Consider the following 26,217-nt stretch of genomic DNA (forward strand, 5'->3'; position numbering starts at 1 on the left):
ATGCATCTGTCCATCAAACACTTCGACCGCTACTTCGCCATGACAACAAGGATTCTGGTTGCCACGGCGACGCGAGAGCAGGTCAGCACGGAAGGAAAACAGAGGAAAAAAGGCCCGGAGGAGGAAAAGTCGTCGTCGTCGTCGTCGTCGGGTTTCTGGGCCTACCTGCCAGGGGACGGTCGTCGTCGGACCCGGCCGAGTCCCGGTCCCGGCCGGGGCTGAGCGGGGGGCTGGCCGGGGGGCTGGTGCCGAAGCTGGCGTAGCCCAGGGACGAGCTGACCTCGCTGGGCTCGCAGCTGTGGTTGGCGGGCCGCTGGACGTCCAGCGAGGACGACAGAGACGTGCGCTGCTTGGGCTGAGCCCGAACACAAGAGTATAGAAATGCGCCAAATACCTGAAACATGACTCATTCACTAAATGCTTCAGAATTTATTGTCAACACCACGGGGAGCAAAACTCCAAAAACACACACACACACACACACACACACACACACATCTTTTAAAGCATGTGTCTCTGCACGCATATTTCTTCATTATATTTGCGTGTCGTACGTTTGTGTAGACGTGCGTCGAGTCTACATGCGTGTGCGTTTGTCCGATTATTCCCCATTAAATCAGCCGTGACGTGTTCATTGGCCAGCTGCCAGTTCAGGTCGTCACCATTAAAGCTTCGGCCGGACCGGCACTTTGCATGTGTGTGTGTGTGTGTGTGTGTGTGTGTGTCTGTTAATGAGCAGAAACACGCTGACAAGGACATTCAGGAAGTGGTTAGCAAGTGTGCAGTGACACTCGGGAGGCCAGCGTTGCCGTAAAACATGCTCAGATGACGGAGGGGAGAAGTTAAACACACACGCGCGGACACACACACGCACTGAGCAGCGAAGTGATCAATGAAGATGTTCATGAGTCAGCTGTGAGCTCACTTTTACTGCTCGTGCAGTAAAAACCTTTACTGCATTTTGTCTTGCACAAATACCAGCGCAGGTCTAATTATGTATGTGTGCATTTGTTGATGGTATGAAGATATTAAAAATGGAGTACATAAAGGAAATAGGGGAGCAGAATATTGTTAAACATATTCTCTTAATTTCTTTTATTTTTTTTTTATAAATAAATAAAAATAAAGACACCAGAATACGGTCTAAATATAGTCTAATAATTAAAAGACAAACTATTTTAAAAAAAAATCAATGACAACAAATATGAGACTATAATATAGTCTAAGAAAAAGACTATAATATAGTCGAAAATATTCTCAAAAAGGCCAGAACATCGTCCTAAAATATTATAATAACTTTAAAAAAATAATAAAATAAATACAAATAAATATGGGACCATAATATTGTCTGAAAATACTATTTTAATATATCTTTATAGATGAAATTAAAAAAGACCCAAAGATAGCAATCGACAGCAACGAAAGTGATTAAAAGAGCGTCAATCCGCGCGCCGATCCCCGCTGGGCACCGCGTGGCGCCCGTGCACGTTCGGTAACGGGCCAAAGGTGGCGGCGGCCGAGGATCTCGTCCTGGAAATAATCCCGCAATTGGACGCCTTTGATCGATACGTGATAAATAATTCAAACTTTTGCCTGCGGGAAAAATCAATCGGCAGCGCAAAGGCTCGTGTGCGTGTGTGCGTGCGTGCGTGTGCGTGTGTGTGTGTGTGTGTGTGCGTGTCATCAGGTGCCTCAGCTGCATGGAGGTGGATGCTGTGATGTTCAATAATGCATCCGTCGCCTCTCCGAATCATTACATACGAGCGTGCGTGCGCACGTGCGCGCGCGCACGCCGTACCTGTGGGCGGATGACTCTTTCGATGTTCTTCAGGGCCGTGTCGGGGGAGGGGGGCGAGCAGTCTGGAGTGGGGCCCGTGGAGTGGTTGCCATGGTCACCGCGCCCCCCCTGGCTGGCTCCATGGGACAAGTGACCTTGCGGAGGGAAGGGGAAAAAAAATCCAAAATATCATATTTGGAGTGTGTTTTCGTCTTTTTGTGCGTGTGCTTTGTTTGAAGAAGGTGCCACAAAATAAATAAATACATAAAACATGCACAACATCATTGCTCATCAAGGATTCATTTTAAAGTGAAAAGACTTCTTCATTATTATCATGACTATTTTAAATCGAAATTTGAAGCCAAGGCATAATTGAGTTGAGTTTAGTCAAATTTGATATGTATACATACACAAATATATTTTGACTGGCATTTTTCTTTTTGAGCGTGTAATATGTAAGCTATTGTACATGTAATAAAGAAATGCAGCAAGAAAACTCAAATGAAAATCAATTCTTTTAAACCATAATTTAGGAATTGGGGGGGAAAAAAAGAAAAAAGAAAAATTCAATAGGTTTACTCTAAACTTAAACTCATTTCAATAAGCTATTAAAAGAAATCATTACAACTTCTTAAATGTGTTAAAAAAAAAAAAAAAAAAAAAAAAAGTTAAATGGATATGACTAAAAAAAAATACACGACTGACAAAATAAGACCAGTTAATAAAAATTCAACCAAACTGTTTATGGTCTGGAACCTCACCCCCGAAATACGCGCGCATCACACAAATCGCGCCTCCAGCTGACGAGCGAGCGATGCGGGACGGGCATCGAGCCGATCGGTCGATTTTCCCCCCCGATCGACGACGAGCGGCAGTTGCCCTTCCCCCGTTGGAAGTTTACTGTCAAACTAAACCTAAAACTAAAGAATATAACACACAATATTCGATGTTTAGGCTTTGTTTGTGTTGACAGTATATCATATCGTATTTGTATAACTAAATGAAAGACAATAACCGCTCGTTTATTTCGGGGGTGAGGTTCCGGACCACCCACGCAATCGGTGAAAACCGCAAAGTCGCTGACCACATATTTTTGGGGATTATTTATATTTATTTCAGAGTTGCATGAACCGCCACAAAGTCTCATTCATCTCCCCCAAACTCCGATTTACCACGAAATAAAGTTGTAGTTCGCACACAGCTGTTCTCCATTGATTATTTCGACATAACGTTTCACGTTTCTCCTCACAAAGTCTTCCTGTCAATTTGCCGACTGGAAGACGAGATGCGATGAGGCCACTTCAAGCATTAAACGAGTAGACTAATCGGCTTATTTGACATTACGGGGGAAATAATACCGTTTTGTGTCCTCAAGCGTGCGCTCCGGATAAGGCTCGCAAACGGAACGTAGCGGCGCGCCGTTGCAAGTCAAGAGGGGAAGAAGAATAAAAAGTGGAAGAAACAAGGCAAAGGTGGCGTGATTGACAGCCACCAGGTGGGCTCCGATAACGGCTTTTTTGACGCGCAGACACGCTGGTGCGGGGATTCTTACGCACTGCAAAAAAAAAATAAATAACTAAAACAGACGACAAATCCCTTAAGCTCGGTGCACACGCTGCCGAAAAAACAAAACACACAAACAAACAAAAAAGAACTGAGAGTAACAGCGTGCTGAAATATTCTTCAAGGCACAGGTGGAAAAGTTTTCCAAAACCATGAAACGATTCCGTTGAATATATTTGGAGAGCGCAATATCTGCTCAAAAATATTCTCGTCATTTTCAGACATTTCGCATGAATAAATAGAAATATTGATTTCGATATTTTTTTGGACATGTACATAGTAAAATGGAGACCTAAAATGTAGCAGTAATTGAAAGATACTTAAGTTTCGAATCAATTAAAATTCTGTTCCAAACGTAATCATAAAAGAAAATAGATCAAATATATTTGAAGAAAAACAACAATAAATAGACATCGACATCGAATCGATTAACCGAGCGCTTTCATAGAGAGAGCCCGCCGCGGCGGACGAAATAAGTGCCTGTCGGCGGCGTTTGTGGCGCGACTCTCTCGCCACATGCTCGGAGTCGCGGTGGCGGCCGCGTCCAATTAGGCTGACAAGTGAGCACGCGTCCTGAATTTGTCCTCCACCGGACGCAAAGTTGAGCCCTTAAAAAGTCCCTCGGTGGGGCCGCAGGGGGCGCCGGCGGGGATTTACACGCCCGAGTCACTTGGCTTCATTTGCTGACAAATTCTAACGCACATTAGTTCAGTAATATACTTTTATTTTTATTTTTTATTTTGCTCATTCCCGATGTGCTAATTTCTCTCTCTGGCTGTCGCTGGCCGTGCAGTTGCTATGGCAACATCCAGGTGACTCACCAGGAGGGTGACGCAGTTGCCGTAGCAACTGCCGTGCGGGTGTGGAGTGGAGGGGAAAAAACAAAAAACAAAAAAAAACGGTGGTGGGAAAGAAACAAAGTAAAAACACTTTGTTACTGTAATTGCGTAGATTTTTCAGGTATCTGTACTTTACCTGATTTTCATTTTTCTGGTGATGTTGAAGTGAGTTGAGGAGTTTGATTTTGAAAATAACTGTGCTTTGCTGACATCTTGGTGTCAAGGGGCTAAGTTGAAGTGAGTTGAGGAGCCTCATTTAGACCAAAATAGTGCGTTGCTGCCATTTTGTGAAGTCTTGGTGCCTAAGGAACTATGTTATAGTAAGTGTCGGAGTTTCATTTGCACAAAAACAGTGCTTTAACATTTTGGTGTTTTAAGAAACTATGCTGAAGTGAGTTGAAGAATTTCATTTAGACTATAGCGTTTTGTCGCCAGCTTGTGACATCCTGGTGCCTAAGGAACGATGTTGAAGTGAGTTAAGGAATTCCAGTTAGACCATAAAACAGTGCTTTGGCACATATTGGTGTCAAGGAACTATGTTGAAATGCATTGAGGACTTTCACTGTGACAAAAATAGCACTTTGCCACCCCCCTATGGCTGCTGCTGGTGATTACAAAGCTGCTTGCACTTCAAATGCAGAAGTCGAATCAGCACCTGCACTTGCACTTAAGTACTTTTAGCAGCTCTGGGGAACAGCAGGAAAGTAGACCGGCAGGGAGCGCCGAGATTTAGCGACCCCGCTCCACTTGGGGGCAGTAAGGAGCCACTGAAATTAGTTTACCGTTTCGCGGCGAGGCGTCGGGGCGCCGGCCGACGTCCAGCGAGCACGGCTTGCGCGTGACGGCGGTGGTCACCGACTCGTACGGGTCGTCCTCGTCCTCAGGCAGGAAGACGTCCAGCGACGGAGAGGCCGGCGCCTCCCCCGAACGTTTGGAATCCTTGGGGGAGGAAAGCAAATCACATGACACAAGAGAGAGGGGGGGGAGAATTAAATCAGGAAGTAACATCTGAAGAATGCGACGAATGTGGCCCGGAAAATTGGAGAATAAAAGACGCTTTTTGCTTGCAAGCGGCTACGTGCACATGCAAAACTAAGTCTGGGGAAAGAGGAGTGGATCCTTTCAAAAGCGTTACTTCCTTTCTTCAAGCCGTTAGGTGCCCGTCAGTATGGCGACGCTTGTCATGTCCATATTTGGAAGTATTTCAATCAAATGGCCATCATTTTCCAATTATTCAAACGTGGATTATTTTAAATCCCTTGAAAGAAAGATGTGTTAAATGTGTCCGAGAAGCCACACAGTCATGCCATAAAAACAAAAAGGGCAACAATGAAAAAATACTGTAAGTATGCAGGGTCAGAAATAGTTTTGATCCGGTTCTGATCCAGATTTTGACCTTAACATGAAAACTGCAATGAAAACAATTTTGGCTTTAGCGATTCAGATTGTACTTGTTTTTTTGTTTTGTTTTTACGTATCGATACGTTTGAAGCGCTTCAGCCTTGGCGGACGTCTTAAAAGCACGTTTGATCCCGAGGAGCGCACGTGTGCGGCAGCACAGGCCGCTCGGGGGGCGATGGCGCTTATCTCGAGCGCAGCCGCGCTCCACAAACAGAGCAACAAGCGTCCCGATACACAACAGCTCTTTGCCGAAACGCCGGCGCTCCATCATCGTCTCCCGGGTGCCGCGACCCGTCCCGATTGAATCCTCCCCGCGTGCTCTCGACGCATCCGTCTCCATTTGTGTGCCCTGTGACAGCCACACGACATTACCCGGCGTGCGCTGGGCCATCCATCAATGTGGACGCAATCTTGTGAGAGCGACAGGCGGCTTAAGGAACACCTGGCTCCATCGGGGGTCTGTTTGCCATCATTGGAGAACACAGAGCTACGCTATTTTTTTTTTTAGAACGGGAACGGTGGAGCAACACATGCAGACGGATAACACAATGATACTCAATGGCATATATTCTTTATCCTCTGCATATAAAGAGTACTATTATTGCGGGGGTAACCAGAGGGGGTAACTTGTGAGCGTCGTGCAAATGCCCCAAAAGGAGCATCACAATGTCCATTAAATCGAAGCCAAATTGCCCACAGTGCAGTGGGCCACCCATGATTGACAGGCTGACAAACTATACTACGCCATGTAAAATAACACAAACGTACGCATTAGCGCACAAATCGTACATGGAATAAAAGGCTATAACTTACGACGTTAATGCTGTGTTCCGAGGAGAAAAGCAGGAAGCATAAAAAAAAATGAGGAAGTGGGAGTGCAGAGCTGGGATTTCCTCTCTCCCACACACACACACACACACACACACACACACACACACACACACACACACAGGAAGTGAAGGACACACACGGAAAGTTCGAGCACTTCCCGACTCCGCAAGTTTTGGATGAAGATGTGCTGCCAGGTCGCCAGTGGGAGAAGGAGGCGCCCAGCGTTAGCAAGTCATTCATTACCCCCGAGCCCTCCCACCTTAACCCGCCCGCCCATCTGAGCGGAGAGATAGTCGACACAGAGCAACTAGTGTCCGATCCGCACAGGAAGCCGCGGACAAACAAGAGACCTCCTCTGGACGCTAATTAGCAGCTCGCACGCGGATGCCGCACGACTGCTGATTAAAGGGCGCCTGCGGGCGCCTGCGTGTGTGAGACATACATTGATATCGACACCCATCATGCATTTCTTCCCCCCCTCCCTCCACACCGAGTTCATAGGCCATCAGATATGAAGGGAGGCTGTCATTTCCGCTGGCATTTCCTTCACTTGAGACACCAAACCGGAAAATGGAGCGTCTCACGGAGGCGACCGTGTGAGTGCGGCGCAGGACAGCGTCATCCGATAAATGCAAAGAACAAGAATCGTTTGCATTCGAAAAGCCTGCGACGGCGGCACCGGTTCGGCCTAAAACGCATGTGAACACAAACGATTTGATTTGCTCGCGAGGATCCAGATGAGCTATTCCGGATTTTCTCAGTGAAACGTTACGGACGAAGAGGCACGGGGGGCGAGATGCGGAAACATTTTGTGTCCACGACCGACAGTCCGGGCGAGTTGAAACGTACTTGCAAACTAAAGCCGAGAGCGGCGTCGTCAACCTGCAAAGAACGAAAAATGAAAACAAATGTCACGCAATTTAACCACTTCAATTCGAAGTCTAACGTGAGCAAATGTTTTCGTGACGAGCAAACGTGTGTGTGTGTGTGTGTGTGTGCGCTACCGGTTGCATTTGGCCGGGCAAAACTTTCAGTTGCGCCGTTTGTAAATTGGGAGTCAAGCGCGAAACAAATTGTATTGTCTATTGTGTTGTCATGTACCGTATTCCAAGTAGCTAGCGCCAATAAAAGGTTATGTAGACCTCCTATAAAACCTTATGGAGGTCATTCATCATGCAGGTGTCCTTAATAAAGTGTCCCACCAGCGTATATTGCGTGGTGAAAAAAAAAAAAAAAAAAAAACTTTACTGATCCCTGCAGCTCAACACGACATAACAACTCGCTGCAGCTCACAGCTCGCGCATAATAATAAATCCGTTCAATTACAACAAGCGTCCAACAGACGCGAGCAAACGTTGCCCTTATCTCTCGCGCTCACCTGAATGTGTGTGTGTGTGTGTGTGTGTGTGTGTTAATCCTGTAAATATGACCTGCATAATAATCCATCTTTGGCCACGCCGTGATGCACGAGATGCGCAGGAATTCTGAGCATTTCCCCAATTGTGATTTATGGAGAATAGTCCAACTCGGCTGCCATGCCCTGCCCACACGCCATGACAAAAACTAAAACGGTTGGCAATTTAGTGTCATCCATGTCAAGTACACGTGGTTCCAATTAGGTAGAAATCACACGCAAAAAAAAAAAAAGGTTACGTCTGCCGAGAATGGCTGCTTGGAACCAACATGGCAGACCTACTGTGTGTTTTCGGGCATGAGTTCTGGAGACTTTTTGGCGGGTCCGCTCAAGATAGACAGGCCTACCGAATTTGGTGTTGATTAGTCAAACGACCATCGGGGGCTGAATTTTCCAAAAAGAAATCGCTACGCCATGGTATCACATGCTCGGGCGGGCCCTAAAAAGTCCAACAGTGATGAAGCAATAGAGTCATAAAGGGGACCTATTATTTGCATTCTCCAGGAAAAATAAAATAAAATACAATGGTAGCGCCTTTCTTGTGTTCCCAAGGTAACCAGTGTGTCTATGTGTGTGTGTGTGTGGGGGGGGGGGGAACAAAAACAAAAACCCTTCACTTAGTATGATGCAGTGCAGTTGTACACCGCTGCCAACCACAATAATAAACAGTCACAATACTTCCTCTCTGCGATGCGTTTGCGTACCTGCGACAAGTTGGAGAAGCCCAGATTGTGGCAGCCGTTGCAGGGGGTCAAGGCTTCCCAGAATCCGCCGGGGCCGCAACTCCCCTCCGCCCGGTCGTCGTCGTCGTCGTCCTCCACCTCGGCCTCGGCGAGGGGCGGGGTCGAACCCTGCGGACGAGCGCGACACGGCAAACACGAAAATGTCTCGGGGAGCCATGTTTGATAAGACCCAGGTGGGCTGCCATTTTGGTTTGAAGCAAAAATTCAGCCCTCCAAACCAGTTTCATCTAGCGACATGAAATTTGGTAGGCATGTCTATCATGAGTAGACCCACAAAAAAGTCTCTAGAAGCCAGGCTGGAAAAGACACCACGCTGTTTTGAAGCGGCCATTTGAATTTTGAATTGCGCTCGCGGTTCGCCGTGGAATGCCAGCGCATCAGATTTGTCTCGGGGGAGGGGGGGGGGTCCTCTCGGCGGTCGGATGCGCCGAGACCTCTGCGACACCGTCGACTGTCACTGACTGCAGCGACGTAGCACGTTGCGTCGGTCACGTATGCCGAATTCCACCCACAAAACGGCTACCGTGGCGACATTCCGGCACTGCGTTTCGTAATTCAGTGAGCGTGCTTTATTCATGACAGTCACCTCGCGGCGGCGGAGGCCCCCCGTCGACACGCTCCCCTGGAGGGGCTCAAACTCACGCGTGCGGCGAGATGATTAAGTGACTGAAGCGGTGTGTGTGTGTGCTCTTAAAAGCACTTCTCAGGCATACTCAATAGGCTGCTCTGTCTGACAGTGCCCCCTGTTGGTAATATTGAACAAGTACAAACCAAGTGCACAGTCAACCTTGTGGGGTTTGCGCTCCAAATAACATATACCTTGTTTATAGATGTATATACATAGACAAAACACATCAAAACATGTTTTCGATACTTTGACCCCATTCACATACAAAACGGAATTAACCGTCGTACGTTTCAACGCCAAAATGTTCAACCAAACCATAAAGCAACCAAAGTCTGCTAGTTTAATGTTAACATATCGTGAGAAACTCCATAGACGGGCTAACGGAAATTAGCACAGACTTGGCGGGAAGTATAAACCTTTAAACAACTGCTACTTTACCACACACGGAGCAGAAACGCATACAAACAGAGCACTGGACAACACTCGCACACACCAATCACGTGTGTATCTGAAATATGATGTCATCATTTGTCATGCGCATAGTAGTGAGGGCGTTTCACCTTGACAGCGCGCGTCAGGGCGCCGTCGGGCACGTCGGCTCGCTCGTCGTCCGACAGCCGCCCGCTGCCGAAGCTGTCCATGGAGTGCGAGGAGATGGTGTGGCACAGCTCCTCGAAGGAGTAATCCCGGTCGCGGCACTTTTTGATCTCGTGCAGCAGCTTGGACAGCTCGCTGGTCACCGCGTCGTCTAAAAAAAAAAAAAGGCATCGACGGTGGCGGGGATGAAAAATATGGCTCAAGACGTGTTTACGGTTGTTGAAATGAAGTGGAAATGAATCTGGACGCAACTTACCTTTGTGGCTGACTGCATCCTTCTGCACCGGAGCGTGACTGCGATGCATTTCTCACAAAACAAGCCTACTCAAATGTATCTCACCTAACTGTTTTCACTCATGATTGTCTTAAAAAACTCCAGACTTCCAATTGTTATATTATGCCACACGGTTTAATTGATGTGTTCGTGGGCAATTTTCGACACTTTCAATTAGCTAAGAATGCGTCAAAATAACAGATGACGTGCGGACAGACCAAGATGATCTATTTGTGAAAAAAAAAAAAATATGAAATTGAACTCATTGATTTGGACAGATGAGCTCGAGAAACATCATATATAAATATAGTATAACGCAGTATGTAGAAGCTTTTTAACCAAAGTCCTATTTTAATGTGAATATATCGTTTGAATTTTTCAAATGTACTGTTTGACAAAAACAACAACAACAAAAAAACAGGAAGCATGTTGGTATTTCCTATTGTCTTGCATTCCTGAACGGGAAAAAAAAAATGTCTTAAAAGGCGAATTGGTATGACTGCAATGCCATTCTGCCCATTTTTGAGTCTAATCAACAAACAAAAAATGGATGTGGCAAAAACAACCTCGGTGGAGGTCATTAACAGCGACACACTAATTCCTCCATTAGGCTCTTTTTGTTGTTTGTTTTTTTCTTCATTTGTCTGCGTGTTTTTCCGCCGATGCGTTCAGGTGCAATCCCTCTCGCCTCCAGCAGGTCATGAGCCAATTATGTTTTGTGCCGACAGTGGCGGGAATGCAATGTCACACTCCTCCTACAGGGGGCAGCAGTGGATCGGGGAACACAGCCCGCTTGAATGCTGCACGGAAAGCATCGGACTGCCTCGATATCAGACTAATATTTGTTTCGGAGGGCTGGAGATCACCATAAACATATACTACCAAATTGTTTTTTTTTTTGGGGGGGGGGGGGGGCTGAACCCCCTAAAATGGGCCTAGAGACGCCACTGCTTACGATTGAAGATGAAGTGTCGTGCTGGATATCAAGGATGCGGAAGAAATGCTTTTGAATGTCCCGCCGACTCACTCTTGTGCCGGAGGGAGGGCGAGGCGGCGGGCGAGGAGATGGAGGTGCGCGGCGCGGGGACCGGACACTTGCGGACGGGCTCCACCGCCGCCGCTGCGCTCCGGCGCTCCGTTTCCTCCGTCACATATTCTACACACACGCGCACAGAGAAAAAGAGAAAGCGAGGAGAAGAAAGATGAGGAAAGGGCTCCATTGATGCCACGGCGAGGGTTAATCGCGGCCAGGAATCGAATTAGCCGTCAGCGGCGGGGTCTATTCATAGCGAAAGTGGGCGCTCTCCGACAGGAAATGGCGTGCAGCTGATCTTTTCACGCGGGCGCAGCTGCGTCTTGAAACCAGTCCCACGCTTCACGCGCAGACGTGCACACCGGCATCCATTTTGGGGCCTTTTTCAAACCGGCGCCAAATTGTAGCAGATGGCCAAAAACAGTGGCGCGCGTCACCAAAATAAAAAGAAACTGCGAAATATGACGGGCCAAATATGAATGAAAGCCCACTGTGTGTGTGTGTGTGTGTGTGTGTGTGTGTGTGTTACCCTGGATAATTGCAGTGATCTGCTGCGATTTGACCGCGGGATGTTCTCTCAGGATGTCCAGAGCCGTTCTTCCCTGGCTGTCTCGCAGATTCGTGTCGATCCCTGCAACGCACGCGCATGGTGAGCGAAAGAAACAAACAAAACAATCCGCCGAGAGATCAGCTGACGCTTGACAAAGGCACGCGGCCGGGGCTGCTCAAACTGAGGTACGGGGGACGGGGAAGTCGTATTTTTTCGAGAACATAATCCTTTTTTTTTTTTAAGAGCATAAAGGTCTCTCCCAGAATAAACGGCAAATTACTACGAGAAAAAAAAAAGTTGGCTTTCTTCCCTCGTTAAACTTCAATTTTAATATCATAACATGATGTTTTATTTATCGTAAAATTACAAATTTTCATTCCAACTCAATGTGTGGGGTTTCTTTCTGATAAAGATTACAATTTTTGGTGACAAAATACAACTTGATTTTCAAAACATTACATCTTGTTTTTTTCCCCCCCCACTAAAAATATGAATTTGTTGTCATAACATTACAAGTGTCCACAATTAACAGTGAAGAGAGCTCACTGAAATCGAAAGTCTGCATTAGTTGTTTTTTTTGTTTTTTTTACTCAATATTGGCGAAATTTCTCAGTAAATAAATGAAGGGGGGGGGAAAATCGCCTGTTTCTAGCTAGCGCATATATGACAATGACTGGCCCGTTGCCCGGCAACGCGACGTCGTCCGTCCCGGATTTCGCGCCAGGAAACAGGAAGTTCAAAAGGGCAAACGCCATCAAAAGCCACGGCCGAAGCGACGTCTCCAAAGGGGTTTGCGGCGAGTCGCAATGTTCAACGTCGCCGTTTGGCACGCAAGCGAAGGCGTGTTTACGAACTGAACCCACCTGAGTCGAGCAGAAGGCGAACTACGTCCGTTTTGCCAAAGAGGGCGGCCTCGTGGAGGGCGCTGCCATTCTCGGTCTGAAAAAGAGCGCGCGCACGTTCGATAATTCAATATGGCAGCTTGAAAACATTTGGATCCCTTTTGAAAGTGGACGGGAGCTGCGTGTGGCGCCACAGCAGTGATGCAACGCGAGGAAACTGGAGCGACTGACGTTAAAACTCCCTTTTTTTTTTTTTAACACCCACAATAGCCAAATGAAAACGCAGGCGGTCATTTTAACCAATTGGAAGCCTGAAGAAAGCCGCCCAGGGAAAATGCACGATAACATGAGAAATCCGTTACTTACAGGATCGTCTCGTGCAGGAGAAAGATTCCAAGCCCAAACGAAACGGAAGCGTTGCAGCTCGACATGCAAGTGACGCACAGGAAGAGGTCCACTTTGCACCCAGCCGCCCCCTTTTTGTTACCCTTTGACCCCGCCCCCCCTCCCCGTATGTGGAAGAACTTCCTTTCCCGTTTCCCACGGCGACCACGTCAAGAGGAAACCAGGAAAGGCGACTCCCGCTCTTCAACACTTTCCGGGAATTGAAAGGCGCCAACTGCTGAGTCCATTACGGGCCAAAGTGTGTGTGTGTGTGAGTGTGTGACCTGCCCACTGGTGAGCAGGTACGCTACCCCCCGCGTTCCCCCCCCCCCCCCCCCCCCCGCCCAATCACCCACCTAACAGGGGTTTCCCCTCGTTAACATGCACAGGCCGAGAGCGAGGACGACGGCGAGAGAGAAAAGCGACGAGTGCGCTGCTGCCGTAAATTATTCATGCACACTCAAGCGAGCAGACCTTTATGGCTTGACTCCAATTAGTGACCCGCGCGCACGCGCACACGCACACACACACACACACACACACACACACACCGAGCAAAGTACTTTCCACCAGTGACAATTCATCATCCCAGCCTGCGTTGGCGCCGACGCCGTCCGCAACGTCCGCATGACTTTGAGGCCTGAGTCCCCATTTAAATACGCGCATGCATGCGATAATGCGTAATTAATACACCGGAGGACCGTTATGGCGCTGGTACTGCATCCACGCGTGTCGGCGAGCAATATGCTAATACTCACAGGCATATATTCTTTATCCTCTGCCAAAAAGTTGACCGAGTCCCAGTTGTTGTGAAACTCTTCTTCGTTTGTGTGCGCAGGATTGTATTACGCTGCCACCCGGTGGCGCACACCAGAAGGTGTTGCAGTGAATTGATCAGCATGCGCAAACTCATTCTTTCCATTCTATTCAATTTTGTTATTGTTATGTGTTTTAAAAAGTATAACAGTCATAGAATGGTATTTTCTTGATTCAAATCAAAAGTTACAAATAAATTGGTGGGGGGGGGGGGGGGAGATGATTTGCAACGTTTGTTTTGAGTTACGAGCGTGGTCGTGGAACAAATTTCAACTTGTATCTCCAGGCGCCGCTGTTTTTTAAATTTAAAAAGTGCTTAAAAACAATTCAAGTAAATAAAACTCAACTCTTGCGACAATTTTGAGCATGAGTATCTTTTTCTAAATTGAAAAAAAATTCCGGTTATTGTCATGCGTCATACGCATTAAAGCTCATTGTGTACAACTGTGGAACCTTTACTGTCTTTTAAGTGAATATTAATCACGCATATTTTTAAATAAACAAGACCAATTGAAAAATACCCCAAATTAGAATCATTTGGAAACAAATAAAACATAACAGCGTTTCAGAGCACGGGAAGCCATCTGAATAGCGGCACGCCTCAGGAGCGTCACGTCCTTTTAGCACGGAGGCCGTTACGTAATAACAAGAAGACCGAGTGCGGGGGGGTGGGGGGGGGGGGCAACAAAAAACAACAACATCGCGGCCATTCATTAGAGTCGGGAGAAAGAGCACGACATCTTGCTGCTCTTTAGCACATGACATTCTTAATAACGCTTTTACCACCTTGCCTTGGTATATATATATATATATATATCTTCTTACCACGCAGTTGACGTCCATGCCGGCCTCGAGCAGCGTCTGCGCCGTGCTGCGGTGTCCGTTGCGTGCGGCCAGGTGGAGCGGCGTGTGTCGCCGGCCGCGCGCGCCCATCAGGTTGGGGTGAGCGCTCACCAGCATGCGCACCACCTGCGGGCGGGCGGACGCAGCGTGACGGCGAGCTCGACCTTTGACCCCGCCGCCGCGTTTCCATTCGCGCGCACGCCACGACGGCGCCGTCGATGATGCGCGGGCGCCGCGCGGCGACCTCGCAAGAGGAGGAAGGCGGTGTGTTAGTGTTACGGCATCTGCGCGCATTTGCAGCCTCGTTTTAACACGTGAATGGATGAAAATTTGGGGGAAAAAAACAAAACAAAACAAAAAAAACAAGAATTATTGGAATGATACACACTGCAATCAAGATATGTTTTCCTTAATATCCAACAGCGGCCATTTTGACAAATGTAATCACAACAATTCTTATTTTTGAGCAGTATTTTGAAGATACCGCCAGTGTTTGTTTTCGCTCTACATTTTTCTGAATTTGCCACTCAACCATTCAGCCCATTCTTCCCATTCATTCAAAAAGAAATACAGCGTGCCGGGCCCCCAGACTTGCGCGGAGCGAACGGCGTCTGACCTGCAGGCGTCCGTAGAGCGCCGCCAGGTCCAGGGGGGTCTCGTGCCGGCTGTTCCTCACGGTGGGGTCCGTCAGCTCCTGCAGCAGCACCGACACCACGTCCGAGTGGCCGTACTGCGCCGCGCAGTGCAGCGGCGCCTCCCGCTCGTGGTTCTGGATCGGGTGTCGGCGCGTGGTGAAATAAAAGGCCAAAAGAGGAGTAACGATTCAAATTCGAGTCAAATGTGTGCAACACAGCGAAGAAGCGATGCAGGACGTTACACGGACAAGAAGGTCTTGAAAGGAATCTACCGCAAACGGGCACGTTTGCGCTTCGCACGCCCTTTTGAACTCGGCCGGGTTGTTTTTGTGTTCCCTTCAGGGCTCAGATCGCTAACGTCGCTTGGAATAGAGCCAAGAAAGCGCGGCCCTGCGGGGAGTAAAGCTCCAGAACGCCGTTCAAAATGGATCGCCCGCCAGCCATACGACGTCCATATTCATGTCAGCGCCCGCGGGGGAGTTTTGATTGACACCTTCACTGAGGTCGTAGGCGCATCTGTGTGTCTCTTTGTCTTTGTGGCAGCGTGGAACTGCACCGAAAAATCATAATGCACTTGATGAAAACATGTCGTAATATGATAATGAAATGGACTGGAAAGAATTGAGCAGCTGCTGCAACACGTTTCATTCGTTGGGGCTCCTGCTGTGCGCAACTTGGCCACCGGGGGGCGGTATAATACAGTCACGGAGACACAAACAGTCATTTTTCACAGAGGATAAAGAATATGTGCCTGTCAAATACACTGTTACATCGTGCCCGTTAGCTTGCCTGTGGCATTTTGCAATGTTTGTAGCTACGTGGACTTTGTCTTTGTTTTATGTTTAGTTAGATAGGAAACGTTTACTGTCGCTAAGTCACGACAGTAAAAGTTGGTATGGAACAAGGCGTGCCTCATTTTCTGGACACTGAGTGTTGCTCAAGAGGTTTTTCCTGCCTTGAACGCAACACTCCAAACCGCGCCCACGCTCGCGTCGCTCCCGGGCGTCCATTCATCAGCGTTCCCGAAGCGTGATTTCGTGTTAATAACTCCGCTGTGACATAGCGCCTTTCATCAAAGCGTAATGGAGCGGCGGCGAACGCGACGCCATCCATCACGGGGCGCGCGGGATGCCGGCGTGCGGTCCGCGCGTCAAACCGGCGTAATTACGAGCGCATTATGTGTGAGAGTGGATGCAGTGCGTTGAGAGGCAATAACGACGCTGTGACTGCATTAGTCAGTCCATTGTGGGGCGCGGAAGAGGAGATAAATTTGGATAGGAGACTGCTCAACATTTTTACAAGCACTTTGTGGGGAAAAAAAAAAATAATAAGACACTAACAAGACACAATTGTAGGATGTCAGATGCATGCCAGAACAACAGGTGGCGCTCTAACTGTCGATCGCGAGGTCCTCTTCGCTAATTACCACAATGGAGGATATGAGCAGTACTTACTACTGAAGATTAAACTGAAATATGAAGTACACAAAAAGAAAAAAGACGAAGATGAAAACAGCGAAAGTTTAAAAAAAAAAAATGTAAATTCTTACATGTATTTTTAAATAGGAATTTTAATATTAAGTGTACAGTATAGAAAATAAATACATACAAATATGAATAAATAAAAAGGAATTGCCCCATGAGGGTTCAAATTAATACAATAAACGGAAAAAAAAGTGGACACATTTTCGTAAGGGGCTCCCCATGAACAGTGAAAATACATTAATAAATTAAATATTAAATTAATTGACATATAGTTAAAAAGGGATTTTTTTTCAATAAAATGTGCAGTACTAAAATAATCTAAATAGACACAATTTCTTCCTTAGGGGATGAAACTTGGTTACTAATTAGCTACAGGCTAAAATCAAAATGTGCCGCAAAATGTGTTGACTTTATTTTTTGACACATCCCTGCTTTCGCGAAGTAACACCCGTCGGGAGCAATAGCCGTCACTAATAAGTGCAGTTATTTCATAATCATGAATAAACCCGCAGGCGCGAGGAAGTTAAAGTGTTCCCGTTATTCCAAATAAACACAAAGAGGAAAGTGGAAGGCTTTCAAACGGAATAAGAATGATAATGTGCTGAGACACAAAAGTGGAGCGCGGGGAATGTTTGCACTTGGGATTTGGGCTGAACGAAAGCCAAACAGCAGGGAATTCAAACTTGATTTGAAAAACTCATCGGCTCACTACATTTTAGGATTTTATTTGTTATTATTTTGACCCTTTTTAGCTCGCAGCTCGAGAAATTACAACGCTTCGTAAGAAACAATCAAAAAGATGGAAATGAGGTTGGGATTGGCCTTCAGAAAAGTATTTTTTTGTGTTGAATGAATTGATGAGTTTCACATTGGAATTGCAATCCTGGGGGGGGGATGAACTCTCGTACAGTATTTGAATTTATTGATATAAATATATTCTTCATCCTCCGCGAAGAACGATATTATTACTGCATTTTACAGAGGAGTTTTGACCGGCTCAGTGTACCGTATATCCGTATGTCTGCATCATACTGCCCCCAGGTGGCCAAGGCGTGCACACCAGAAGGAGCGCCGCGATGTCCATTGAACTGCAGCAAACAAATGCCGCAAAAACTGTTTCATTCTTGACAAGATTCTGAATGATGTCACGACTGTATGTTTTTATAAAGTCCACTATTAGAGAGTGTGAGTTTTTTTTTTTTTTTTTTTACTAACTGTGCGGAAAACAAATTCATCTGTTCATCTGAGACCGTTTGGGTGCTCGGGCGACGATTCAAACTGAAGAGGAAACAGCTGCCGCAACGCCCGCCCTCGCCCTCCTAATCTCGTTAATCACGTCTCGCGTTTCCACTTTTATCCGGATGATCTGATGCTGGGGGGGGGGGGGGGGGGGGGGGGCAACGGGGGCCGAAGGACGAGCAGCGAAGAAAATTCCAGTCGTCCGTTTGGTGGGAAAGAAAACGTTGCGGTCATCCATCAGGCCACACTGGGAAAGTACTGGACTGTGTTTAACCCTCAATGATCGCAGTGCCGCCAAACTCAATATACTCTCATTTGTATCATCGCTATTATTTGAAGCCGAGATCGAAGATGCATCTTTTTGTTGCTGCTGTTGGGCGCAAAACCGTGGCTACGGCTAATGCTAACAAATTGCGCAACCCTCCGAGGTCATTTCGGTCAGCAGTGTGGGGGCATGAAAATTGAAAAGAAGGGAAAAACAAAACAAAAAAACAATAGAATTTCTTTCATATACCATGCAATACAGTTTGGCATATAGATGAAAATTGGAAAAAAAACAAAAAAGTTTTATCCCAAGAAGTAGTGTTGGAATATTTGGTTGCATACTGCAAAAAAATAAATACATAATAAATAATAACGACAAGGACAACAAAAAAGAAAAATATGAACAACAAAGAGAGAAAGAAGATAATAATGATAAAAAATATACCCTATTTTGTACCAAGCAGGACAGCCTGGTATATACATTGTACACCACACAGATTAACACAATCAAATTAAATGAAGAACAATTCAAATGTACACCACAGTGCACTGATTGGTGGGCAGAGCGCGCATCTTTTCTTGTCAAAAAGTGACTTTCAACATTCCGTCAGCCTCACTGCAAAAAAAATAACCACCAACCATCAAACAAGCAAATCAAGTCACAGGACACAACATCCGCTGCCCGTTGACTCGCGTTTCTTTTTGTCTTGCCCTCACCTGCCAGTTGACTTGGCAGCGCGAGGGCCCGTGCCGGACCAGGATGCGCACGATGTCCACGTCGCCACGCCAGGCGGCCAGGTGCAGCGGCACGCAGCCCTTGCTGTCGGCCGCGTTGGCCGACGCCTCGGACCGGAGCAGCTTCAGCACCACCTCCCTGGAGGAGCAGGAGGAGGAGGAGGAGAAGTTCAGAAGGCTCGCTTTTTCGGAAAGAGAGAGCGCCGTCGCGTCGACGAGCGCCGCGGCTATTTAACCACAAACGGTCGGCGTTCCCTCTCAGGAAGTCCCCAGCCGAGCCGCCTCGTTTGCATTCCAAATGTCAGCGGGAGAAGCTGAGCGGAGAGGAGGAGGCGACTAATGAGCTGCTAATTTCAGTGATTCCAAATGAGCACCGCTGAGACTCCCCCCCCCCCCCTCCAAAAATGGACAAATTGAAGAATATTTCCAGTTGCGGTTTCCTTTTGCAAGCGGCCTCCTTTCTTCCTCTTTCCCGGCCCGCTGAGCCGCGTCTCCGGGAATCCGGGCCGGCGGTCTGTCTCGCCAGCCAAACCGCGACCGTGTGTTGTGAGGAGCTTCTTTCTAGCCAATTCCAATGAGCGACATTTCGCTTGAAAGCGGCCAGTTGGGCTCGAGGGCACCCTCGAGAATTACTTTGAAAATTCGGCCCCGGGAGCCGGCTTCACTGCGCATAATGAAATCGGGTGGGCATGTCTGTCACGAGTCGACCCACAAAAAAAGTCTCAAGGAGCCGTGCCTGAAACGACAATGCAAGTCGGCCATTTTGAATGAAAACGTTTTCATAAATGTTCTCAGCTGAGTGCGAATGTTTACGTGTGTTGCGACATGAACGGAATGCGAACGTTGCCGCGTGCCCTTTTAATTCTTCCTTCCTGTCAATCACGCGGTGCGGCTCGGCGAAGTGTTACCTGTGCCCGTTGAGAGCGGCGTGGTGCAGCGGCGTGTACCCCGAGCTGTCCGTGCAGTTGACGTTGAGGCCCTTCCACATGCTGAGTGAGGAGACACGAACGCATCATTAGACGCAACAAGAGGCAAACTTGGCCCGTCTGTTTTGCTGAGCGGGCACTCTTTGTCCGTGACCCCTTCTTCTTTATAGGGAGGACGGGGTCAAACCTTGCAGGTGTAGGCCTGGGTCAAAGGTCACGCTATAAAGCAACCCCTGACTCGCACGCAGTCGGAAACGCCACCCCTTGCCCAAATTTGGAAAAGCGGAGCGTCGTCATTAAAGCAAAACAAAAAAATGACGAGGGGAACCGCCGAAAGCTTTGTCGTTCCTGCAAACGTATTTTTGGGGGCGGAAACCGAAATCAAAGCTCCCGCCGAGAGAACGAGAAGCAGCGGGGGGCGGCGGCGGCGGCGGGATATCAAAAAAGACGAGCAATATGCAGCAAATTGGGCTCGCGCGAGAGACGCAACACGCGATAGCCACAGCCAACAAGGGACAGGAAGTGGCCTTGCTTCATTTCCTGTTGCGAGAAGAAGCACTGGTTGATTAACGGCTCGCTGGTTCTTTACCTACCAGGTGACACACACACACACACACACGCGCACACAGGCACGCACACACGGTATAAAGTCAGGATCTGTCCTTTGATGTCGAGCCTCACAAAGACTTTCAATTCCCATGATGCTTTGGGGCGAGAATATTCGACTTGCAGATTTGCATGTGCGCGTGTATGAAATGTATTTTCTGACGACAGAGCGCGTTTTCAAAAATACGGCTCCGGTCAAACTGAGTGTAAATTACGAAGAAGTGTCGTAAATCACTAAGGTCACCAGCCGGTACGTCACGAGGTCACAGGAAGGAGTTCGCCTGAGGTGCGGGTCAATGGGTCGCGCACACACGCCCGCACGCACGCACGCACGCACACCCACGTAGTAGCATATAGCGAGTGTACAACGCGAGTTATCGATGATCATCGATCGCACTGCCGGCTCGACGGAGTCAATCAAGGGTTCGTGTGCATTTTTAGCAACACACACACACGTAGTCGCATATCGTCCCGCTGTCTTGTTATTTTGTGTGCGAGCGAGCGCGCGTGTGTGTGTGTGTGTGTGTGCGCTCGGCAGCGGCCCGGCGGCGAGCGAAGAACGATGTCTATATAAGGCGCGCAAGGAGCCTCCGCGGCTAACGTAGCGGTCGCAGATGGTGCGCGTCGCCATGGCGACCTGCCGTCCTGGGAGGAATCAGCGACAAACGCTCGGCGCCTAAAACGAGCGGCCTTTTGCTGACTCTTTGTTTTGTTTTTGTTTTTAGGCGACCGGGGGAGGCTCACGTGCTGCGCAGCTGCGTCTCCTCCGCCTTTCCTCCACTTCGTTCTTCGGAGTTCAGCCTACTTTTTTTACACAGAGAAGCCAAAAGGGCGTGAAAAGCACAAGAGGCCGTCAAAAAAGAGGCGACCTGTGGCGCTGGAAGTGAACGGCGTCCTATAAATACACAACAGAGCAGCGCTGTGAAGTCAAGTGCCCGCGGAGGGGAGGGCATAAACAACAAGCGCACACAACGCCCGGCGTGACTTCCCCGCAAGGACCGCCGGCATGCGTTGGGCGGGGCCGCGACGCCTGCGTCGCATCACGCCGTCGATCGAGACATTAGCAGTCCCCTGGGCGGCGGTAAATCTCGGTATTGGATGGCTTGATGGCTGGTTCCTTCCTCCCTCTATCCTAACCACCTGTCATAGATGACAATTCCTTCTAACTAGCGATGGTAGTTTTGATCAAATTCAATCTGCTACCCTGTGTTGACGATCTTCATTTTTCAAATTACGTGTGAAATGATCCGAAAATCTGGACATTCCGTCTTTCCTCAAGGCTAGCCGCCTTTGCAGCAACTTATTTCTAGGCGGAGCGGTGCGGGCAACGGCAGTCCTATTAATCAGTGGAGGAAAACAACCCGAGAGAGAGATTTCGCTTTGACATGTTTTTTTTTGACGTCGAACTATTCAAGGAATTCGATAAATCGTTTCAGCCCAACATTAGGACTAAAGAAAGAACCAAACTAGAACTAGCGCTCGAACGCTTCTTGACGCAGCAAGACCCAAAAGTCTTTGATGAAAGAGTCGATGATTCCAGAATTTTCCCGAACGTTATTCCAGGAAAATTCCCTTCGGCGAGCCTCAGAAAATAAACCGTTAGCTAACTGCAGCGAGAGCGCAAAACTGTCCGGCTTGGTGAACGAGCATCTCGCGGTTATTCCCCCCTTTTGGCCTTGTCACGTCCTCGTTCCCGCCACCGGCCTCGCTGGGTGGAATGTGACTTCCCCCGCGCACGCTTGTCTTCGCCAGCTCGCCTGGCTGCCCTTTCCAATTACCAAGAGAAGGAAGGGAGGGCACGCGGCTGCGGTGGGGGTGTCGGTGTCGATGCCGAGGCTGGAAGACCGAAACGTGGCGCTCGGGCGCGAACGGCGAGGCTGGTGAAAGATGCGGGAACACACGGATGCTAGCGCCCACGCCGCCAACTATATGACCCACTTCGTACGGAGCGTGCGTTTCGATCGCGGGAGAGAAAGGAACAGCGTGAAGCCGAGGGGAAGGAGCGCGCCAACGTAAACCGGGCCGCGCTCGGGCGGAAGGGAGGCGGGAATGTGGCAGCGACGCTTGGGCATATGTCGCCGTCTCGTCGGGTGGGGGGCGCGGAGGCGCAGGTGGCGCAGGGCGAGCAGCCACGCTGTCGTTTGAAAGCACGGCTGTTTGTGGCGAGCGAAGGCAGATGGAAACGGCGTCGGTTTTTGGGAAACATTGGACAATAAGTCTCGAGTTGGACTGTTTCGAAAATGAAAGTGCAAGAAAAAAAAGGGAGAATATGTGCTGAAAAAGTACGGCTCGTCGATTTAATCGGTTGATATTAGCCCTTATATAAAACACATAAATAAATACAATTTTGCCTCTTTTTTTTTTTTCTCCACACAAGACAACACAAAGATAATGGCATTCAAACAAACATTTCGAAAAAAAACATTGACTTTAAAACCTAAATTACTTCTCATAAACTTTCAGCTGATTTTGAAAATGATAGCATGATGCTAGTCTGTAAGAACAACCGACATGGACAAAAAATGCGTTTGAAACGCACGGCTGTCGTAACATTTGTGCTAACAGCGCGCAGATGCACTACAACGCTACAATATCACCACCTACTGGCCCGGCATGCATATTACAGTGCTAATTTAGCAGTTTTTTTCCAGGCCGATGTTGTTTTCTTTCCATTTTTTTCTCAGTTGTATCTCAGTGTCAACGCAGCCTACGAGCTTCGTTGCTGTCATTTCACGCTCGCGGCGACCGAACAGGAGGACCCCCCCTCAGCTGCGGCATTATCGCTGGCGGGCAGACGGGGATTTGACACGGAAAGGAGGGAAGGGCGACGGAGCGGCGAGCCGATTTGGAAGCTTTGAACATTCGCAACGAGACCGAGACGTCGGGTCGTCGTCGTCGTCGTGTCGACGGGCTCCATCCGGTTGCGCGTCCGAGCGCAAAGCGGTTCGCTTGCACCTTGAGCGTGAGACTCCCGCTGGGCACGCGATGAGTTCAAGCAGCAAGAAAAACTTCGTCAAAACGTCACGCGATTGCAACATCTCACTCAACATCACCGTTTTCGGGTTTTCACTGCGCGCTCTTTGCTACTTATCGATGTGCGACCTTGAGGGAAAATCGTCACAAAATCGGACAAATGGACTCAACTAAATAAACTGACTCATGGATAAAATAAATGCAAAACAAATTAGAAAAACACACTCATTAAAGTAACATACGTATCAATAATTAAAACAATTTAATAAGTGATTACACTCAAAAAATAACTAAAAATAAAACACCAATTAAAATTTATTTAAAAAAACAATTACGGGAAAATAATTGAAACAATTTGGAAAATGATTAGCTATATATCCAACAAATAAAAAACAATATTTACAATTCATTAAAGAACACAAAAATAAATACATTTATAAAATAACACATATATCAAAAAGAAGTTGAACCCTGAAATATTCACAATTAATAAAAATAAATTACATCAATTAATGAAACACAAAATAAAAATACACCTAAAAAAAGAATAATTTATAAATAATGTAGTACTACAATTATTTACAGTGCGCCACACAGCAGAGAAAGGGAGAAGTCATCGTAAAACAGCCACAAAACACTCAAGAAAATCCCTCTAAAAACTAATTGTGTTGATATTTAGCTTTATTTTTGTATTTGTTAGTTTGTCAGCGGCATCACTCAAGCGTCACCTGTTGGATGTTCCACAGCAGGAACATCAGTCGCAGTTGCGTCGCATCTAAACGTCTGATAGCGTCACGCGCCCACACAATCTTTTCACGCCGTCTTACGCAAAGTTAAAACACAAACACGAGACCGAAAAAAATGAAAACATTTTCGGCACTGAGAAGCGCGCACAGACGCTCTTGTTCACAGTGTCACGGCGCCTGCAGTGAATACTCTCAAGCGTTCTCAAAAAGCGTTTCCGCTGGCAGCAAAACAAAACAAAACAAAAAAAGAAGCTAAATAGAAAAAGCTCCATGGGAGGTGTGGTTGTTTCCCCCCAAAAAAAAAAAAAAAAGAGACAACCTGCCCCAATTACATAGCATTAGACCGCTCACACACTGCAAAGCGACAACAACAAAGCTGACGGGATTGTCACTTGTGGTGAAGCAGCATGTGGCTCAGCGCGTGCGTTTATTCAGTGGTTTCAAATAAGGTGCACAAAGCAATAAAGTAAAAATGGAAAATAAAATGATTCATCAAAAACTAAGTGAATAAATCCAATTACAAATTATACAAAACAAACGTATTCAAAAGTTAAATAGATAAACATATTACAAAAATGTAGAAAACAAATAAGGTGCAAAGAAAAAACTAATTATATTAAAACACATTAAATGTTATCATTTTAGAATCCCTCCAATAAAAAATAAAAAAACATAATACAATACAAAATATATACAAAATAAAAGAAAATGCATAAAAATGAATGGTAAAATGTATGTATAAATATACAAATAAAACAGAATACAGAGAAAAATAAAACAATGACAAATAATATATAAATATATTGAATAAATGTAAAATAAATTACAAACCATAATAAATGTATAAAATAGTTACAAAATCCCTACAAATAAATTACAAAAAAAAAAATACAATAATAACTCATTTTTTAAGAATTGAAAAACAATGAAAAATCAGTCAAGCGGCATGTGGCTCATTACCCGAGGTTATTTTGCACGCAACTCCGCAATTTTTTGCTTGCGATCGCCTCAAAGTTTGGCATGAGTGGGAAAGCAATCTGAAGAGTTTGTGTGCTGCATTCCATCCGTGCAAATTCTCCTGCATTGAAACATTGACCCCCCTTCAGGTCAAGTAAGCTTTTTTTTTTTTTTTTTCTTTTTTAATGGAGGTCCAAATTGCCATGACACCCCCCCCCCCCCCCCACACTCTCACCTCCCTCAGGGTCACATGGAAAACGATCGCACCCGGTGACTCAGCGAGGACGGAAAAGGGCATAGAGATGAGACGGGTGAATTCTACTGAAACAGGAAGTGACGAGCATGATGAGTCAACGTGCGTGTCGTAAATCACGCTTAATGATTAAGCGCGGCCTCGAGAAGTGCGACACGCGATCAAAGACGATGACCCGTTTTGAGTCGCAACCCGACGCTTCGAAAAACAGCCTGGCGCGATATTCTCGCTCGTTTACTTTCAAAATAGCCAACTCGTCGGGCCTGCGCTAAACTTAAACGAGCCTGCTGATTAATATTGACGAATATTAGCGTGCGAGCCCAATAACGGTCTGGTGAAAACTTGATTTTGAGCCGTACAGCAGCCCGTTTGGGTGACGGAAATCTACTTGGGCCTGAGCTAGACTTGTTTACAAAGATCTTCACATTTGCAACAACGTCACTGATGACTGTTCACAAATATGAGCGAGGACCAGGCAGCTGCAGCAGCAGCAACCTATTTAGGCAGCACACTAGTTGGACTGAAGTCCATTAGCCAGATGTCACCAAGATTCAACAATCTGCTCAAATCAATGCCCGTCGAGTTATACTTACTCATTCACTGCCAGCCTTCCCTGTCAACATGGATATTTGACTTCTAAAGCCGTCAATGGCAGCGAATGCGTTAATTCACGAAATCATAAGCGGGGATGCTCGACTCCCGGCAGTCACAAAATGAGGGGGGCTGGGGGGGGGGGGGGGGGGGGGCGGTAATACACGGTACATTTTTCACTTAGCAGTGAAGCAGCAGATAAATATTTTGCTGTACGTCTTAGCAGCCCGTTTAAGCAGCTGCAAACGAGTCGGGCCTGAAGTCAGTGGTTCT

At 47.2% G+C, this 26,217-nt stretch overlaps 1 protein-coding gene across 6 annotated transcripts in view; it reads right to left on the bottom strand.

Moving 5' to 3' along the window:
* The window catches only part of anks1b (ankyrin repeat and sterile alpha motif domain containing 1B), a 53,396-nt gene that overhangs the window by 24,626 nt on the left and 2,553 nt on the right, over positions 1 to 26,217 (bottom strand). For 4 of the 6 annotated variants that reach the window (XM_061667329.1, XM_061667331.1, XM_061667330.1 and 1 more), the window contains exons 2-13: positions 19,801 to 19,881; positions 18,875 to 19,031; positions 15,152 to 15,304; positions 14,518 to 14,661; positions 12,514 to 12,589; positions 11,630 to 11,731; positions 11,095 to 11,223; positions 9,757 to 9,944; positions 8,530 to 8,676; positions 4,962 to 5,118; positions 1,799 to 1,932; positions 166 to 355 (exon numbers count right to left, since the gene is read on the bottom strand). In XM_061667329.1, the coding sequence (XP_061523313.1) occupies positions 166 to 355; positions 1,799 to 1,932; positions 4,962 to 5,118; positions 8,530 to 8,676; positions 9,757 to 9,944; positions 11,095 to 11,223; positions 11,630 to 11,731; positions 12,514 to 12,589; positions 14,518 to 14,661; positions 15,152 to 15,304; positions 18,875 to 19,031; positions 19,801 to 19,881 (1,658 nt within the window). Of the gene's footprint in view, positions 1 to 165; positions 356 to 1,798; positions 1,933 to 4,961; positions 5,119 to 8,529; positions 8,677 to 9,756; positions 9,945 to 10,049; positions 10,187 to 11,094; positions 11,224 to 11,629; positions 11,732 to 12,513; positions 12,590 to 14,517; positions 14,662 to 15,151; positions 15,305 to 18,874; positions 19,032 to 19,800; positions 19,882 to 21,168; positions 21,250 to 26,217 lie in introns of those variants that run through there. The other 2 variants (XM_061667332.1, XM_061667333.1) reach the window with 2 other exon arrangements.

The sequence above is a fragment of the Phycodurus eques genome, chromosome 22 (assembly GCF_024500275.1).
Source record: "Phycodurus eques isolate BA_2022a chromosome 22, UOR_Pequ_1.1, whole genome shotgun sequence".
Lineage (NCBI taxonomy): Eukaryota > Metazoa > Chordata > Actinopteri > Syngnathiformes > Syngnathidae > Phycodurus > Phycodurus eques.